This window comes from Girardinichthys multiradiatus, chromosome 17 (genome assembly GCF_021462225.1).
Source record: "Girardinichthys multiradiatus isolate DD_20200921_A chromosome 17, DD_fGirMul_XY1, whole genome shotgun sequence".
Lineage (NCBI taxonomy): Eukaryota > Metazoa > Chordata > Actinopteri > Cyprinodontiformes > Goodeidae > Girardinichthys > Girardinichthys multiradiatus.
Genome location: NC_061809.1, coordinates 28,035,977 through 28,055,966, shown reverse-complemented (window position 1 = coordinate 28,055,966; position 19,990 = coordinate 28,035,977). Strand labels below are relative to the sequence as shown.

Genomic DNA, 19,990 nt, shown 5'->3' with positions numbered 1-19,990 from the left:
CTGGCTCAGAAGCACAAACAGCTTTATTGTGCAAATAGTGGCTGCTCACATCTACTGTAGCTGTTTGTGTAATTATTGTTGACTGGTTAAAATCTCTTGCTTGTAGGTAGAGTTACAGTTATTTTGTCTAAATTCACAAAGGGTTGAAATATATACATACAGCCCAGATAATATTTGGTTAAATGTCTCTTAGCAAAGTTACCTTTTAACCACCTCTTTATGTAATCATCAACAACCTTCTGGCATCATTCTGGCTGTTTGCTCACCAACTGTCCTTTTGGGACCCTCAACCTGGGAACACCGAGAACATTCAGCTGTAAAATGAATGACATGCTCTAGCTCTTCAAGGCCACTTACTAAATTTATTTGTTAAAATCATCACCTTAAAATCTGCCCTATCCTCTACTGGAAGCTAGTGCAGAGAGAAAGACCACATCTGAACACAGAGCATGTAGAACCTCGATGCAGATAGACTAGAACATCACTCCTGTCAGCTAAGAACAGGAAGCTAAGGCCTACAGGTTCACCAAAACTGGACAATAACACATTGAATGTTGCAGCTGGAATCAAGAGTCTTTGGACCTGGCAACATGTTTTACAGATGATCGGGATGTGGTGTAAATATGAAATGCTCAGGCTGGGGTTGGTGGTGTAATGGTCGAAAGAACTCAAAGACCCGGCTCACATTTACCAAAAAAACATCTTAATGATCACTTAAATTTAAATTTTGTGGACTGGCGAAACTACTGTGGAGCTTTTTGGACGACGTAGTCTAGTCAAAGTATGGACCAGATTGAGATGCTGTGGCATAACATTAAACAGGTTGTTCTTACTGAAGTACGTTTGTTGATCTGAAACATTGAAGTTTGACAGAAAGGCAAAAACATCAGTACATGTTCTGGCATGAGAAATTCACCCCTGAGCGTATTTCTCCTATAGAAATCACATGTTTGGTTCACCGAGCATCATTTAATGTTCAGAGATTTCCGACTGGGAGAGAGAATATCTGAGAGAGTCTCAACCAGGACTACTCTGATGTTCAGAACTGAGACAGAATCCTCTGAATCTAGCTAGGTTTAGACTAGCTTGATTCGTACTCTGAAACTTGTTTGCTTGTATTTGTGTGCAGACTTTGTGTCCGTCCCAGTAAAGGTTCTGGTAAACAGAACCACTGAAGTGACGTCTGGGGAATATCACTTCTATAACTGTGCCGCCACCGTCAGAAAGAACCCGAACACACCGTGAGCTGGATCTCACTCACACACACACTGCATAAACATCCAGAATGTACAGCCACGGGTTACACACACATGCTGCTGTGTTTTCAGGTGTATCTCCTGTGTGACCAGTCAGTGGGGCTGTCAGTGGAGCGCTCAGGATCACACCTGCAGTGATGAAGACGAAGCTGTGGCTGGAGATCATATAGTGAAACCTAAAAAGGTATTTGGAAATAACTGTATCCACTTTTTCATTTCTTCTGAAGGCTATTTTCTTCATTCTGGTTACTTTCACCTAGTGGCAAAAGACAAGAAAATGTAAAATAAATGTAGAAAATGTAATCCATGACCTCATATTTCTTCCTCCTCTGATGAAGCCGGAAAGTTGTCCTCACTTTGAGTCTCTGGTGCCGCTGCTGATCCCTGTTGGCTATGAGACCCTCATCCACTTCCAGGGAAGGAACCTGGACATCTACAAGGTGACCTCAGTCAGACCTGATAACTGGCATCACTTCAAGTTTCTTTTTAGCAGCATTCAGATAATGATTTATGAAAACTGCATGCTTTAGGACTTTTTGTGCTGTTCTGTCCAAAATATGAAAATCTGAGTCTATAAAAACATTATTTATAATCAGTGCATCTAAATGCCATAAAAACTCTGTTTCATGCTCTTTTTTGTGATGTAAAAGTACAATTTAACTAAAAAACTAGCAAAACTGTTAGGATGCAAGTTTTCACATATCTAAGCTAATATTTTGTTGTCTTCAAGTGATTCCACAGATTTCATTGTGAACTTTAACTAGGCCGTTTGAAATTTTTAATCTTCTGGTGAAGACCTTTTTTTGTTCATTTGGGTGGATGTTTGGACTCGATACTTGGGCTGCGATACTAACGAATAAAATCATATCGAAGGTTTTGGGTCAAAACTGAACCTGCTCAATTCCACAGCATGATGCTGCCACCACCATGTTTCTAAATCATTGATGAAAAGTAAATGTTTTTACTGAGAAGAAAAAAATTAACCAGTTTTAAAAAAGTATATAACTTTTATGGTGATTGTGTTGGAGCCCCGCCATCATCAGCTGTTTTATTTCCTTCATTCAGAGACTTTTCTCTTTTTGTCAGCAGGAGAGGAGCTTTTCCATCGGCACGGAGCTGATGAAGCACACTGAGGGGAAGGTCATGCAGGAGGAGAACTCAAAGTTCAGTTTCATGGGTTATCAGGTGAGTACGAGGAGGGGATTTAGACCCACAACCTGAATAAGCTGAATGTTTGTGGTTCAAATTGTTTTCCAGAAGCTGTTTCCTTAAAGTGTTAAAAGGAGTCAAACAGGCAGATGTAAAAGTGTTTTGAAAAGATAAAACAGGAGAGTCATCAGTGTTGTGGGCAAACAGATACAAATTAAAAGTGTTTAACCCACTTTGAGACACACACTGATTATTTAATTGAAGCATCAGCCGCACCACTCAGGTCTTCATGGCCTCCTCGGATGATGTTTTGGAGCTCGTAAAATCAAACAGTGACTGATTACCGATGGGCTGTTGATTGGAGAGTTACTCAACATGATTGCAAAATTTATTTTGTTATTTTAAAACACTGTTTTATTATGCACATCATGATTAATTATTATTATTGTTGTTATTTTTGCTCATAAATGTAGTTCAGTGGTGATTGAGGTGCCCCCTGTTGGGTAAAAAGTTGGAGTTACTGCCTCATCTATCATTTTTGCCAAGAAGCAGTTAAAGGCTTTTTGTTTGTGTAGCTGCAGGTTTCAACCTCGTTATCTCTTCTGTTTTCCTTCCTGTGATTCTTCCTTTTATTTCTTTCATTGTCGCTCTTTATCCTTTTTTTTCCTCAATACCTGCAGAAGAAAACATCCTCTGATTTAAGACCACAATTGTGTGAGTTTGAGTTGACCTTCACATTTGGACCGAGGCGATGTAATTTACCATCCAGTTACAAACAGGAGGAGGACAATGTTTTGTTTGTGTTTCAATGCAAACCAAACAAGGACGTTTGGGTTTGTTTTGCTAAAAAACCTTCAAATAAATTCATCTTTTATTGCAGCAACATAATCTCACCCTGGAAAAATTACAAAAATCTTTAATTTAATTTTCAAAAATCCAGTTTTATGGAATATTTGTCTTTACTGCTACCCTGAACAATTTCAATACATATATAAATTCAGCATTTGATCTTAATTTTTTTAACCTTTTTAATTAGTAAGCTATGACTTCCTGTTTCCCTATAGTATAAATATGACGGAGAAACACAAGAAAACATGCCATTCAGGTAAGGTAGATGTGTGTTGAAAAGATGCTAGTCTTGTCCATAAATTGGGCCATAGGAATAATTAAAAGTAATTTTAAACCAACTGAAACTGTGACAAATAAGGCTGGACGGAAACTCAAGTTTATCTTAATCTACTGGCGGCGAGAAGCATGGCGAGAGAGGTAAAAACATCTCTGAAGCTCAGTGTTGGAGAACCTCAGCAAGAGTGGGTTGCCAAGTCTCCATAAAAACCATTAGATACCATCTACAGACCAACTGGTTGTTTGCATGCCAAGGAAAAAGCCTTTTCTGACTAACCATTGCAAACGTAAACATGTGGAATTTGCTAAACTTTATTGGAACTGCGTGTTTTAGTCAAAGGAGATTAAGATTGGAGGAAATAAAGGATAAAAATGTGGAAAAGCACCTCATTCTCACTGTTGAGCATGGTGGAGGACCCATGATGCTGTGGGCCTGTCTCCCTTATAAACTCCTTGTTAGAGATCATGACATCATGAGTACTTTGAAATACCAGTAAATTTTAAGTATTAATCTGGTGGCTTTTGCCAGAAAACTGAAAATGGGTCATCATTGGGTCTTTCAGTAGGACAAGGATCCAAAGCCTATAGCCCAATCAGCCTTCATCCAGGGTCATCTCAGTCCTAGAGCTAGATCCTATAGAAAACCTGTGTGATGATATGATGAGAGGAGAGCATTACTGTGGACCAACTAGAGAGAAGGTGCAAAGAGGAATGGTCAAAGATTATCTGCGTGCTTCAACCTGGGAACTATTGCAGCAGAAGACTAAGGCTTTACCAGCAGGGGTAAAAATAACTGCAGTGCACATGATTTAATATAAAACACAATCATTTCCTAAAGTTTCTTACTCAATAAATTACCTCAAATTAAAGGTTGGATCTTTGAGGTGTGAGAATATGCTGCTGCTATAAAAGATTATTTTGTTTTAAAGCTGTTTAATTAGCAATGTAGATCTGCACTCCAGGCAAAATAATAAAATATTGATATGGTAGCTGGATATGCTTCGATGATTTCCATGTGTGCTTCATAAAAACTATTTGACTATCGGCTGGACACTGTTTGGTTCAATAAAAGCAACTGCTTTTACTAAACAGTAAGGCTGAAAGCATCCTATATAGACAAGTACTCTGTATTCCCTTAAAATCATTGGTTTCCACCAAAAGCCAAGCAGCACGTTGAGGTGACATTATCTGATTATATGAAGATACTGAAAGATAACTTTTTTTCCATCTAAAGGTACTAGTGCTAATGTTTGGGACCAAGAAAACATTTCTGTAAAAGTTAACAAAAATAAATATTGCCGCAATGTTTGAGTTTACCGAAAAGATGTAACAGAAAAATGAGTTTTTTTGGGCTATGAAAGCCTATACAGCCCTGCCTATAGGAGCTTTGTTTGTATCTATCCTGAGAAGAGTTGGAAACATGACTGTATGTCTCTTTGTGTAGTTTGCTTACGACAAGCAGCAGGAGGTGAACATATCTTTCCATATCAAAGACAGAGACACTGAGAAGAAGATTGACAGCACGCTGACAGGTTGGTGTGTGACTCTGACAAACACACACAGAAAAGGGAAATAAAGAAGCTATTGTCTTCTTTTACTTTACCTAGTAGTTCTAGTTCTGATCCAACTGCATCACCTCTCCGCTTCTTGTTCTCCTCCCACAGTTATGCTGTATAACTGCTCAGTGGGAAGAGGGGACTGCAGTCTGTGTAGGCATGCCGATGCCAAGTACCAGTGTGTGTGGTGCGCAGCAACCCGAACGTGTATTTATCGGGAGATCTGCCAGTCTTCGGAGCTGGCCCAGTGTCCCAACCCGGAAATCTCTGACGTGAGTCATCTAAACCGAGGTCTCCTCCCATTTTAAATCAGCATAAAGCACTGTAGCACTACACAGTACACCACGTACTTTACCAGAACTTAGAGGTTACTTTTCAGAAGTTACTGGGTACTTTCCCAAAACTTACCATGTGCTTTTCTGGAACATAGACGTTACTGTTGTGCATAGTTATTTACCCTGAGACCTTCATTCAATTTAGTTGTTATTTTCTTGTGTTCCTTCCAAGGTCCCAAAAAAACTAGTAAGCTTCAGAGGTTAACTGTAAAGTTGCCTGAAACCACCTGGTATATTCGGGGCAATTTCTAGAAGATAACCTCTAAGGTCCAAAAACGTTTGTGGCCATTAGAGAATCCATGTGGAGCCACATCAGAATACTACATAAAACATCACCTCCGGTAAAGATTTGATCTTGAAGTCACAAATATTGCCTCTGAAACTGTAAAACTAAATACAGGAACCCTATGAGCAATATTCTGTACCAAAGACTGTAAACGTAATCATGTCTGATGTCTTAGTATGGGTAAACATGTGCTTGTGTTGATTGAATAGGTCAAACGAGCCTAATTTTAAACATCCAAATTTTAACAGGACATAAGGTAATTAATGTTGAATCTCTTCCCTAATTTAGGCAGATTAAAAGTAAAAAATATCTACAAATCTTTGAGCAGAGCATTTACAACTTGAGCCACCCTAAAGCTCCTAACAGAGGAGGTCTTCCCTCTGGCCTTCCAAAGATTTGTGGCTGAAGTAGAACCAGATTTACATTGCTAGAGTCTGTACTCCACACAACCGCACTTAGAAAACAAACTATTCCTTTAAGCATAATACTTGAAAGGTAAAAAGAAAATGTTATTGTACCTCCATTTTAGCTAGTAATTTTATTAATCTATGACGCTATAACCTACAAACCTGGGACCTGATCATAACTGGAACAAATACTACATCATATATAAGGTTACAGAGGTTTCTCTCCCTCCATTCAGAGACTTTTCTGTGTTAGAAAATGGATTATAGCTGTCACATAGTGTCAGCCGCAGGAGAATTTCTGCAAGTTGCACCTTTTAATAGGGTCGGCGATGCATTTTCCTTTTCTAAGTCCTTTGTGGACATAAATCACAACTTTACATCGGAAATAAACCAGATGGTGTGAAAGGCACCGAAGATAAGTACTTCTGTGGATTCCTTTAAGCAACGATGAATCCGGGAGCTCTCGTAGGGTGCAGCATTTACAGGGACATGACAAACAGCAATCATATGCATGACTGAAGGTGGGAATGATTTCACACACGTCTGAGAGAGGAGCACAAAATGACAAAAATCTAAGTATGTGAATAAATGCAATGAAGCCGTAGATGGCTGGTATTTGTTTTTTATTTTGCTTCTCTTGCTCAGATTTTTGGTCTGGATTTGGAGTTATTATTAATTATAAAAAATCTTACCCAAATTTCCTTGTTTTTTTATTTTAACATAAACCTTTCACTGTAGTCTGAACAAATAGCCGTAACACAGTTGCAAATATCCGGCTCTCCGACTCTTAATATTTAAGCCGTAAGAGTTCTAGAAATGTTGGTAAAAATTATCTAAACCCTTTTAAGAGATTAATTCCCACAGTTGTGTATAATTGGCAATTCAAGTTGCTGTCACGTTTGGGAATATTTTTGTTAGTTTTTGACTCAAATACCCTTAAAACCTCCAACTCTTAAAGTGGATTTTGCTAGTCAGCTAACAATTAGCATGTCATCCTAAATGTAAACTAATAGCATTTTATTGGGTACACAATACAGTCCTATAAAATTATTTATGAACCGTTAGACTTTTATTTATCGGTTAGCCTAACAGTGGAAATGTTTCAGTTGAAAGTTGCACTTTTAGCTAAAATGGTTCAATTCAATTCAAAAATACTTTATTAATCCCAAAGGGAAATTGAATGTTGTTGTAGCTGATATTCTGGAGGTTTGTTCAAAGAGCCGTTGTAGATGCTGATGGCTGTGGGCAGGAAGGATCTCCTGTAGCGGTCTGTCTTACAGCAAATCTGAAGAAGCCTCTGACTGAAGACACTGTTGTTATACATGTCTCATGAAGAGGATGCTCAGGGTTCTCCATAATGTTCTTAATTTTATGAAGAATCCTTCTCTCCAGCTTCTTCTTGTACACCTCCTTGCTGTCTCTTATCTTGACTTTAGGTTGCTCCTGTATAATCCTCAATAATTCTCTGTCTCCCTCTCTGAAGGCTCTTTTTTTCTTGTTAAGTAGGTCCTTCAGGTCATTGGTGATCCAGGGTTTCCTTTTGGGGAAGCATCTCACCGTTCTGGTGGGGATGATGTTATCCACACAGAAGTTTATATAGTCGGTGACACACTCAGTCATAGGATTGATGTCCTCTCCATGTTGCTGGCACAGTGCGTCCCAGTCTGTAGCCTCAAAGCAACCTTGCAGGGCTTCTTCTCCTCCTCCTCCTTCTCCTGAAGGAGGAGGAGGAGGTCTTGCTTTAGAGATGTATGAGTCCTTGACATTTTCATAAAACAAATCCAACATGTTGTTTTCTCTGGTAGACCAGCTGACAAACTGTTGAGACGTTGGAAGTGTTGCAGGGAATGAAGCATGGTTAAAATCACCAGATATTGCCACACACGCATTGAGGTGTTGTGTCTGTAGCTTAACATCAGAGCTGATGACATCACATGCAGTGTCGGCAACAGCTAAAGGTGGAAACAATTGCCAAAATAACACTGGTGAACTCTCTGGGTAAATAATATGGATGAAAACTTACTAATAACAGTTCATTATCTGGGCTGCAGACGACACTTCACAGTAACATGTCCTAGCTGACACCATCTGTTGTTCACAAGTACTGCCAGTCCACCTCCTTTGTGTTTGCCGCTCCTCTTTAAATCTGCTCGTATAGTCAGAAAGCCAGGCAGAGAGACGCTGGAGTTAGGGATATGATCCTGGAGCCATGTCTCAGTAAAATGCATAATACTGCATTCCCGATACTCTGACTGGGTCCTTTGTAGTGCTTGGAGTTCATCCAACTTGTTTCCCAACAATCTCACATTGCCCATCATAATCAATAGAAGAGACAGTTTGAACTTCTACCTTCTCTCTCTTCTCTTTGCTCCTGCTCTGCATCCACAGCACCTCCTTTTCAACTCATCAGGGGTTTTTGGTTGTAGTTGAAGTATTATTTTAGCTTTTGAGATATTAATCAGCTACTCCCCATTGTAAAAAAACAACCCTGTTGCCATGGTGATGCATCATAACAAACGTCCAAAAGTATCAGCAAAAATCTTTCCAGCTGCACAGCATCCGATACCAGAGAGGATAATCGTCCAAAAAAAAAAATCTATTTAATCTACCACAAGAGGAATTTGGCTTCATAAAAAGAATTAATCTGAAGGAAAAGTAACAGAGCCACTCCAACCTGCTGCCACCTTGAGCAACGCAATTCTAGAGCTAATAGGTTCACTACTGGCACAAATGCTATTGTTTGTTGATAGCTGACATTAGCCTGGTACCTCAAATACTGTGAGCTCAAATGCTAATTGTTAGCTGACAGTTGTACTTTTAGCTAGTAGCCTGTCTACTTAAATGTCAACTGTCAGCTGGTTTTTTACTTTTTAGCTAACGTTTAGCCTGTTAGCTCAGATACTAATTGTTAGTTGTACCAGTTGCCCTGTTAGCAAACCATTATCTTGTTAGCAAACATGTAAACTGACGGTACCATTTTAGCTGACAGCTAACCTATATGCTCAAATGCTAAGTATTAGCTATATACTTAACATTTAGCCTTTTTTGCTAACTGAGCTAACTTGCTCTTAACTCATTTAACCTTTTAGCTAACTATTAACGTTTTAGCTTAAATTGTAACTGTTAGCTTTAAGTGTTTTAGTTATTATAATGACTGCATGACAGGTAAACTGATTAGATTAATTTAAAAAGGCTAACATTAGCTTACACTAGTTGGAATTTGCATTAAGCAACAGGCTGTATGGTTTTTCACATTCCACTCAAGATTAGGGCTTTTTCTTATGGTATCCAATAATATTCAGTTGTTAAACTTTGAGGGTTTCTTTTATTATTCCTGCAGATCATCCCTCGCTTTGGCCCTCTCAATGGTCGGATTTCGGTGACCATCAAAGGCTCCAACATGGGAATAAAGAAGGAAGACGTGAAAAAGATCACTGTGGCTGGAGTGGACTGTGTTCATCTGGAGGACAGATACTCTGTCTCTACCAGGTAACGACCACAATGACATTAACCTCCATGTTATGGTGAAATTCATTACAATAATTACCACACATAACTGGATCTCACCTCTTTGTATGAAGGAGAGCTCAAGACTTCAACCTGTGATTAGCAGTCAGTGGTCCGGTATCAAGGGTCTTTGATCATATGAACAGTAAAATCAGAGCTCTTGAAGTTTTTATAAAAATATTTAGGTTTTTTTTTTTTTAGGTGTTTTTTATTTCCTGTCATTGCCAATTGAACAGATTTGGACTCAAGCCTGTTGAAGGCAAATTAAAAATCTATATCTTATTTGAGAAACTTTAATGAATAATCTATGGCATTTTCTGGTGTTTTACAAGCCATAATATTTTTAACAGGGACAGGAAGATGAGATGAGTGGAAACAATCATTTAATAATATTTAGATATTTTGCAGCAAGAGATGCACATTAGTTGATGATGGATCATTTATTAATTCCTCTTTCTCTCCTCAGTGTGGTGTGTGAGATCGGTCCCAAGCGAATACCACCTCATGACCTTCCACCTGAACAGACCGACAGCGGACCGGTGGAGATAGAGGTTGAGGGAGGAAGACGAGGAGTCTCTGAGGTCATCTTCACTTATCGGGTGAGTCCAGAACCAAACTGAAAGCACTTTAACAAGTTTTCTTACATTTCATCTTTCATAAATTGAAACATTACATCATATCAGAAGACAAAATTAGCTTGAAACATAAACCACAGAAACGTTATGATTTTCCTTTAAGAATTAAAAAATAAGAAAATATAAAAACAGTAAGATATATTTTTCTAGCCCTCCTGCCTTGAGCTCTGATTAGTTATTTATATTTGGAGCAGATGCAATATAATACACTGTGTTTTTGTTCACTTAATGATTTTGGTTGGTAGAGACATGTTAAAAGACAATGGATGGACTGGTAGGCTACACATGAATTGCCTTTTGGAATTAATAAAGTTATCTCAAATGCACCGCCATGCAGCCCGTATATATACCTATTTACTTTCAAAAATCCTTATTTACTTCGCAACCAATTTATATATTTATATCTGAAATGTCTGTACATTAATAGCGAGGTGGAACCAGATTCCTTATTTGTAAGCAGAAACTTGGCCAATAAAGCTAATTTTGATAACCTCAGGAAAACTGTTAAATCTTGAATCATGAAACCTGCGCTGCACGCTCGCCCCATCCATGTTTCAAAGGCAATAAAAGAAGATTGGATGTCAGAAGTACTTGAGACCCCACGGATCAAGCACCAGGAATATGAAGAAGGTTTGTGATAAAGTAAAAATCTCCGACAGCAACACAGAGGTATCTGCTCACTGCAGAAAAGGCAAAGCGTAAATATATCCCAGACATGCAAATTCACCGCTGTGCAGAACTCCATTTACATTTATCTTTAATTTTTCCTTTCCAGTTCCCACAAAGCAAGAAACAAACATAATCAAAATAAGTTTCACCTGCTGTTTTGATTTGTTTCTTCAAATCGGCTCAGTCGGTTTATTTAAATATTGCTGCTCACTTCTGTGTTTCTTCTTTGTTTGTTTCGAAGAGACAAAAAGTGATTACAACAAACTGCTGAGACAAAAATGATTAATTTACTCCGTCAGCAGTTAGTCTGCCGGCGAGCTCTCATTTCAGGGATTAAAACTTTGGTCCGCTGCTTTTTGTTCCTCCTTACATCAAAAAAATATCACTTCAAGAAAAACTTGTCAAGGTTGTAATTCATATGCTGTGGTTGGGCACAAAGAAAGGTCACACAAGGAGCTAAATTGGGGTCAAAAATTTTTTTTGAAAAAAAATAAATTAGAAACTGAATATTTATTTTGAATTTGTTCTGTTTCTACTTTTAATATAATCTTTATGGCTCCAATTTGGCTCTATAGTAACAGCTCAGTTATTTCTGATGCAACTGTTCGAAGCACCAATGGTAAAGATGTGTAAAAATCTCCATCCAATAAATAAATATATTTTTGCAGTAGCATAATCTCACCCTGAAAATCCAATTTTTAATTTGAATGCAGAGGGGAAAGAAATATCCCTCATTAATTATAATAGTTAAATGTGCTCCATGCATAATTTCCTCCCAGCTGTCTTCTGCTGTAATGTTTGAATGTTGGAGCTTACAGAGAGGAACAATCAACCATTCCTGATGGTCCAGAGTCCTGGTTCTTCTCTGATGCTCTCTGCTCTCCAGCCCAGGCCACAGGTTTCCTCCAGGAATTAAATCTAGGGACTGAGATGGTCATGGAAGAAGGATGATTTAGTGTCTGGTGAATCTTTTTAAAGTTGATTTAGCCCAATGTTTTAAATCATTGTCTTGTTCAAACACTGAATGATGACCCATTCTCAGTTTCCTAATTGCCACCAGATTTCTGTCTAAAATGTCCCAATATGTCAAAAAGTTCATGATGTCATGCACAGTGTGAAGGTTCTTAGGGTGTTGGGAAGAAAAAACAAGCCCACAGCCTCACAGATCCTCCACCATGCTTCAATAAGATTTATCCTTTTCAGATCACGTGTCTGAAAATCATACACGAGTTTTTTTTTTTTTTTTATTTTGATTTTGAAAGATGGCTAAAAGAAATGGAATACCAGCTAATAGTTGCCAGAAGTTGAAAAGTTACAAACATGTTTGCAACAAGGGTACGTTTAACTGTTTGACCAGCAGTTTTGTTAAATTTATTATTTCTAGCATTATTTTTTTTCCCCCACTGAAGAAATGTAATCGATTTAACTTATGATCACATTTTTATTTAATAAGATATTTGTCCAAGAAGACATCATCACTTTGCAGAAGCATCTAAGTACCTCACTCCTGGATGCTTATGATGTCTTCCTGGACACGTGGATGGAAATACAGTTCAGACCAAAAGTTTGGACAAACCTTCTCATTCAAAGAGTTTTCTTTATTTTCATAACTATGAATATTGTAGCTTCACACTGAAGTCATCAAAACTATGAATTAACACATGTGGAATTATATACTGAACCAAAAAGTGTGAAACAACTGAACATATGTCTTATATTCTAGGTTCTTCAAAGTAGCCACCTTTTGCTTTGATTACTGCTCCACACACTCTTGGTATTCTGTTGATGAGCTTCAAGAGGTTGTCACCTGAAATGGTTTTCCAACAGTCTTGAAGGAGTTCCCAGAGATGCTTAGCACTTGTTGGCCCTTTTGCCTTCTCTCTGCGGTCCAGCTCACCCCAAACCATCTCAATTGGGTTCAGGTCCGGTGACTGTGGAGGCCAGGTCATCTGGCGCAGCACCCATCACTCTCCTTCTTGGTCAAATAGCCCTTACACAGCCTGGAGGTGTGTCTGCTGCTAGAACTCTGTGTGGCATTGACCTGTTCTCTAATCTGAGCTGCTGTTAACCTGCGATTTCTGAGGCTGGTGACTCGGATGAACTTATCGTCCGCAGCAGAGGTGACTCTTGGTCTTCCTTTCCTGGGGCGGTCCTCATGTGAGCCAGTTTCTTTGTAGCGCTTGATGGTTTTTGCGACTACAATATTCATAGTCATGAAAATAAAGAAAACTCTTTGAATGAGAAGGTGTGTCCAAACTTTTGGTCTGTACTGTACATCTCAAGCATATGTTCCTCCAGCATCTGATGTTTTAAAGGTTGCTCTGAAATCTGCTTGACAGTTGGATGGAAAGGGAGACACAGAGACACTCAAATGCATCGAAGAGTTTAGTTGATCTTCTTTCATGTGGCTGTTTTTAATGAAGCCTCAGTGTTTGGTTTTTAAAATGTGTTCAAATTTCCATCTGTCTCAGATCTGTTTGAGTTTGTTTTCTTCGTGTCGGAGCCTGAATAAAGATGCGTCTGTAGCGTCTTTGACTCGGATACATACTGCCTCCTCCTGCGGTGCTGTTCTGTCTGTGCACAACTTCCAACCGCGGCAAAGTTGTTTGGATTTTGTCTGTCTTTGGGGATGTTTATTTTTGTGTTTCCTGCTCTCTTTGTGAGAACAAGAACAAATTTGAAACACCAACAAGCCAAATATTTGAGTACACCCCCAGACATGAGCAGGGCTGACTTTTAAAAAGCACAGCTGGACTCATTCATTTTAAATTCACTTTATGCTTCTTGTTGACTGCTGTCTCATAATCTTTGAGTTTCCAGAACTCAGTCTGTCAGAGAACCAATCAGCTGTAGCATTTCTGCTGTTTCGCTCTTCTTATGCTTTATTTTATCTCCTCTAAAGCTTATATATTTAGACTGGATGTCTGTACCGCTTGAAACCAAAGTCAAGTTCATTGTTTGTGGACGCAATCTTGGCCAATAAAGCTAATTCTGATTATTCTAAATGAAACAGATTTTAACAGCTTTTTGTAATCCAGGCTTTCTGCATGGCCTTGAAACATTATAGACCTTTAAAATATGTAAAGATTTTCATTTTTATAAGTCTCACATTTGATTCATATTCAGTTCTGTAAAAAAGGGTTTGGACCTTATTGTGTTTTTGCAATATTTGCTTTTTCTGTTAAATGTTTATGGTTAAAGGTCATTGAACAAGTTTTAATATCAGACATAAATGGCCAGAGTGAATACAAAATGCAGTTTTCTAATGATGATTTCATTTATTAAGGGAAAAACTATCCAAATATACCTGACCCTGTGTGAAAACATAATTGCCTTTTTGTTAAAACTTGAATTAATCACATTTTTTGGACAGCTGAGTTTAGGGGGTGGGTCTCTAAGTGCCGATATACAAGAATGTGAATGTGGATTTAGGCCTAATGTGTGGTGTGTTTCTGTGAGTGTAGGTATGCATGTGTGCAGTTACATGTACATATGTGGAGGTACATGTTTGTTTGTATGTGTACATGTGTATATGTATGTATGTGTGTATATATATATATATGTATATATGTGTATATGTGTGTATATGTATATATATAGATAATTGTGTATATATATTTATTTATTAGTTTTTGGTTTGTGAATTCTGGATCAAAAACATAGATGTTAATTAGGAAGGTTACTCAGTTAATTTAAGTGCAATTAGAGGGAGAAGGGGTATTAAAAATAAGTTTTACTTCTTCATACCCCTTTTCAGACTATTTATATTAATTAATAATCAATGTCAGATCTCAGGTTAAATATACTGACAAGTTTGCTTGTTGGAATATGTTTATTTTATGTTTATTTTACTGGTTGCTATTTGTGTTTAAGTTAATTTAATTTATTTGGAACTGGAAATTTAATTTAATGTTTACCAAACACTTTTTTGTATGGTATTTGGATATTTGTTCGTTTGTTATAAGCATTTCTGAAATTGATTTATTTACCGAAATCATTGTCTGAAATAAAAAATAAATAAATAAATTTCACTATTCACACCCAGGCCTTATTACTGCCAGAACCATGGATTTAATAATCACTTGGAAAGAACCTGTCTGACAACATGAAGTAGGCCAAAGCATTTCCAAAAGCATCACCTCATACCTCGATCTACAGAACTTTAAGATGAGAAACAGTTATAAACTTCTATCAGTTTAGAAAGGGTTTCTCCAGTGAGTACCATTATCCACTGGAGAAAACCTGGAACGGACGTTAGGACTCTTTTGTCTTTCTGTATTTTATTTTACCAGCTGTTCTTAATGTTCTTGTTTATTTTTGTTCAGGATCCCAAACCGACATCCATCCTTCCATTAAAGGGTCCTGCAGCTGGAGGAACGGTGATCACCATCGAAGGAGAACATCTGGACACAGCTACGAAAGATGACGTTGCCGTCTTCATTGGAGGCATTCCCTGTGAAGTGTAAGCTAGAACATTTCCTTACAGCTAGACATTTATAAACCATTACATCCCGTGTTCACACTCCCGTTTTCTTCAGCTTATCATTTGGGACAACCATCTCCTGCAAGACCGGCAAGTACCAAGGCCAGAAAGTTCCTTCAGAGCCCCTGACAGTGACGGTGAAGTACGGGAGAAACACCACCAAAGACATCTCTACGCCTTTCCAGTACTTTGAAAACCCGAAGATCTCGGATTATAAACCCAGAAGCAGCTTTGCTTGGTGAGCGTGTTAGTTTTACACAGTAAGTTTGATGGTGAATCAGAAGCGGAATCTGTTGAAAGTGGTTCTGTTGGTTTAAGTATTAAACCCAAAAAAAGATTGACACAATTTTAACTTCATGTTAATGTAAAAATTAAAGGCAAATTACCTTTTTGACCTTTCACAGCATGAAAACTGTTTATTTCTTTGGTCACAAAGTCACACAGTTATTTGAGTTTTTAGTTATTGAAATTAGTTACAAACATTCTGACCCGCTCTTCGGTACCAAAACTCTGAAATTCTTGGCTGGAACTTGAAGCTTCGGCTCCCTTTGCTGATTTACTGTGGTCTGGACAGAGATGGAGACTCAGATTCAAGTCGCACTTTAGACTCGACTTAGACTTGTATGCTAAAGACTTGAGACTTGATTTGGACTCGTGGTCCGAGACTCGTCTTGGCGTCTTTATCTCCTGTAATTAAGAATGAAAGGAAGCCGGTCTGTGAGCTCCAGACTGCGGCTGCTGCCCGTTTTACTATGAAAGGATGATCTTGGTTATTAGCCAGTGATGTTGGTGGATTATTATGGGATGTTAGTGGTTCATAACAACCTGTTTTAATCTCTTTCTGGTGTCTTTCTTACAGCATAAATGCCTTTTTATCTTTGTAATGTGGTAACTATTATATTTGATCAATTTCTATAACATAAAACACCCTTTTAACAGTTTTTTTGGATGGTGAATGAAATTTTTAATTAATTAAAGATAACTGTAAATAAATATTAATAGAGTGAAAGATAATCATCAAATGTTCAGGTAATAATTTAGGCCTGAGGACAAACAATACAGCTTCAGATTCCTGACCTACAGTGAGTTAGAGAGGGACCTGGATGTTGGGGATTTGATGAGACTTATGAACATCTTTGGGTCTGGAGACTGACTTTGCCCCTCCATTGTTGTCTTAGCACTGTATCTTGAGTTGCTGTCATGGTGGACTCATCCATGAGTCGTCTTTAGTTTTCTTCTCCCAGATATCACAAAAACGACCCGTTCATTGGCCCTCCACTGTGGTGAGGTTGTTCTGTACCCCTGTTAGAAACCGGCCCAAATCATCATGTTTCCTGCTCCGTGCTCGTCAGTGGAGATGGTGTCCGTTGGGACATTCACAGTATTTCTCTTCTTCCAAACCAGGCAGGTTGATGTGATGCAAAAGAGATGGATTTTAGTGACCACAGCACTCTCTCTGAATCACAGTTTTTAAACATTGTTTGAAAAATATTGGTATTTCTAGACTTTGAGTTGCATCATAAAGATTGTTTTCATTTATCAATCCTTCCTTCCTAATTTTCTTCTTTATTTCTATTTGCCTTCCTTCCTTCAGTTTTTTACAGGTTAAATTAATACTTCTGTAGAAATATTTGCAGTAAATGTAAAGAGCTCTTTTGAATGTATTCTTTAAAAATAGCCATAAATAAACTTGGATGTTCACTGAGAGACCTCAGATGGATCTGTGCATGTGCCTTCTATAACGGCGGGGATGCAAGATGGCAATCCCGATGTTTTCTTGGGGATTGTTGTCCGACTGCCTTCAGGTCATTAACAAGCTCCTCCTGTGTAGCTGTAAGTCGATCCGTCAACTTTCTCATCATCCTCACCTCATGAGCCAGGACCTCAGACAGAGTCGTATACCGAGGGTGACTGTTGGCCGTTTTACTTTGTTTCTATTTCACAATAATTGCTCCAGCAGCTGTCATCTTCTCAACAGGTTTCTCAGCTGATGCTCTGGGCCCATTCCAGCCTGGTGCTGATCTACTGTCTATTCTGTGCTTTTGTCTGTCTGTGAGGAAACTCAGCAGGGGATCAGAGACTTATTTCCCAAACTGTATCTTATTTTCTCATTCTTGTGTTGGGTTTCTCCTCTGGTTTCATTTGTAGGGGCGGTCGAAGGATTTTTGTACTGGGAAACGGGTTTGATCTGATCCAATCGGTCACCATGAAAGTTTTACCCTCCACTGTCAACACCACATCTGTAGAGGTAAGAAACGTTTTTGTTTTAATTCATAGTTTGGTTTATAAACACAAAACTGGTCCAAATGCTGCTGTTTTTTCATTTTATAGTTGATTTATGGGACTTTTTCAGTGCTCCCCTTTTTACGCAACATGCTACCGCCTCTTTAATAGCTGCAAAATGTCAGCCTGATGATCATCAGTCTGCAGGAGCAGCTTTATTCATAGTAGGAAGTCTGAAGCAGAGGAAGCCAGGCACAGATTCAGTTTCACTGCTGAGTAACTTTGAGTGACGGAGTCTCTCAGGAGGGAGAGAAGGAGGTGAAGTCTGTGAGGAGGAGGAGATGGACATAAAGTTCTGCGCTGGAAATGAAATTACACTTTCACATCGTATTAAAGTGTTGCTTTTCTTTTGGTTGAAAGCGGATTCTTCATGTGTTCCTCAGTTTGTCTCAGAGGCTTTAAGTAAGAACGACACCGTCCTGGAGTTTTACTCCCCAGAGGTGAACTGCTGCTCCAATTGCTCTGATGGCCAGTCTGTGAAGACGCTGCTGCAGCTGGACAACCTGAGTGAGGAGCTGAAGGGCTTCATCTACCACCCCAACCCCTGCTTCGACAAGCTGGCTAAGAATGTCATCACAGAGACCGGCATCATCATCGTGACGGTAAGAGGAGACACCTGAACTCTCCTGGTCTGCACCTCCTTATTTTCTCCAGTCTGTTGACTTCTCTCTCTGTCTCTGATCAGGGGCACGGTTTCGACACGGCCATGACAGCCAAAGAGACCCAGGCGTTTGTTGGGGACACTTCCTGCCATGTCAACATACTGCAGGTATGCTGCAGCTTTTTAATGCCTTTGATGGATTAACTCCTGATATCAAAGAACAGGACGCAAGACAGTCACCTCATTGATGTTAAAACCTGCCACGGCGCCGCTTCATCTGATTCTCTTTTAAAATGTGACTCTGGAGGGTGATGCTGTCTTGCTGCAGAATCACAGGCTTCCAGATCTGCGGCGCTCGGCCACAGTGAAGGCTGATGTCAGCTCGGATGAAAGGGAATCAGTGAAGGCAGGGACTGCAAAGGTGTTATCTGAGAGAAGACTGAAATCTTCCACACTTCAGTTTTCATTCAGAGTGTTCAAACATACCCAAAAATAAATTGCCTTCATGGTTATTCTCTCTTGTATTCTGAGCAAAGCCGTGACTGACTGAAACTTTGCAGCCTGGAGTTTCAGGAGAGTTTCTCTCTCTGCTGTTTGCATTTGAACTTTGTCAAGGAATCATAAGGAATAACACGGGTCATTTCTAAACTAGTTTAGAAGGCTAAAGTAAACTCTTATAAGAAATATTTTTTAAAATGTGTGTTTAGTCTAACCGGATTTGTATTGTTTTGGTCTGTTCATGTCCCGTCTGTACAGGATGATAAATTGATCCTGGAGGTTCCTTCACAGCCCAGAGCCAGATCCACACAGCACCAACTGGACATAACCAACGGCATGCTGGAGCTGGTGGTAAAATAACTCTGTTCAGTCTGGGCTGTTCAGCCCAGAGATATTCACTGTGATCAGCAGCAGCTTGGTCCAGACAGTCCAAAGAAAGGTCCAAATCAACACTGATCATAAAAAGGACCCACCAATCAGCTGAAACATGCTTTAACTGTATAGGCAACCTGGAAATGCATGGAATTTGTTTCAAGCATTTTCCAGGTCTGAACATGTATGGCAAAAAAATATAAAAAATAGTATTTCCAGACTTAGAGTTCCTTGAGGATTGTATCTATTCATCCTTTCTTTGGTTTTTCTTAGTTTGCTACTTTATTTTATTTTCTTTCATCCTTTTTTGTTTTTTATCTTCTTTGTTTTAATTTTCCCCCTTTCCTTTCTATCTTCCTTCCTATTTCATTTCCATATTTCCTTTTCTTTTTCTTCATTTCCTTTTTTCAGTCACTTCTTCACTACTTTTCTTTTTTCTTTCTTTCGTTCTTTTATTTCAGGTGGTCCTTTTTCCTTTCCTCTTTTCTTTTGGCTTCCTACTTTTCTTTAACATTATCCTTCCTTCTTCCTTTTTTCTCTCTTCTTCCCGTTATTTCCTTTTCTTTCTTTATTCCCTGCTTCTGGCTTTCTTCCTTTATTTTTTCTTCTTTCATTGCAATCTTTCTTACTTCCCTCCCTCCCTTCTTCCTTCTTAACTTCTTTTTGTTGTTCTTTCCTTCCTTCCTTCCATCTGATTAGAAGTGTTTCTGTTTTAGACCAAGGCAAATTAATCTAAACTAAGAAAATGAAATATTTTGCTGCTTTGCCCTGTTTATTATAACAGTCTAATCTGACTGTAGATCTAAACAAATCTAAGATACTGTTTTT

General features: G+C 38.7%; 1 protein-coding gene across 2 annotated transcripts in view; it reads left to right on the top strand.

Annotated features, from left to right (window-relative positions):
* Nucleotides 1-19,990, top strand: part of LOC124882845 (plexin-B2-like) — a 175,561-nt gene that overhangs the window by 136,814 nt on the left and 18,757 nt on the right. For both annotated transcript variants that reach the window (XM_047389424.1, XM_047389423.1), the window contains 14 exons: nt 1,130-1,241; nt 1,329-1,440; nt 1,595-1,696; nt 2,346-2,441; nt 4,975-5,062; nt 5,195-5,358; nt 9,455-9,603; nt 10,088-10,220; nt 15,251-15,387; nt 15,464-15,646; nt 17,557-17,656; nt 18,075-18,293; nt 18,377-18,460; nt 19,049-19,141. In XM_047389424.1, coding sequence (XP_047245380.1) covers nt 1,130-1,241; nt 1,329-1,440; nt 1,595-1,696; nt 2,346-2,441; nt 4,975-5,062; nt 5,195-5,358; nt 9,455-9,603; nt 10,088-10,220; nt 15,251-15,387; nt 15,464-15,646; nt 17,557-17,656; nt 18,075-18,293; nt 18,377-18,460; nt 19,049-19,141 — 1,772 coding nt within the window. The remainder of the gene's footprint in view (nt 1-1,129; nt 1,242-1,328; nt 1,441-1,594; nt 1,697-2,345; nt 2,442-4,974; nt 5,063-5,194; nt 5,359-9,454; nt 9,604-10,087; nt 10,221-15,250; nt 15,388-15,463; nt 15,647-17,556; nt 17,657-18,074; nt 18,294-18,376; nt 18,461-19,048; nt 19,142-19,990) is intronic.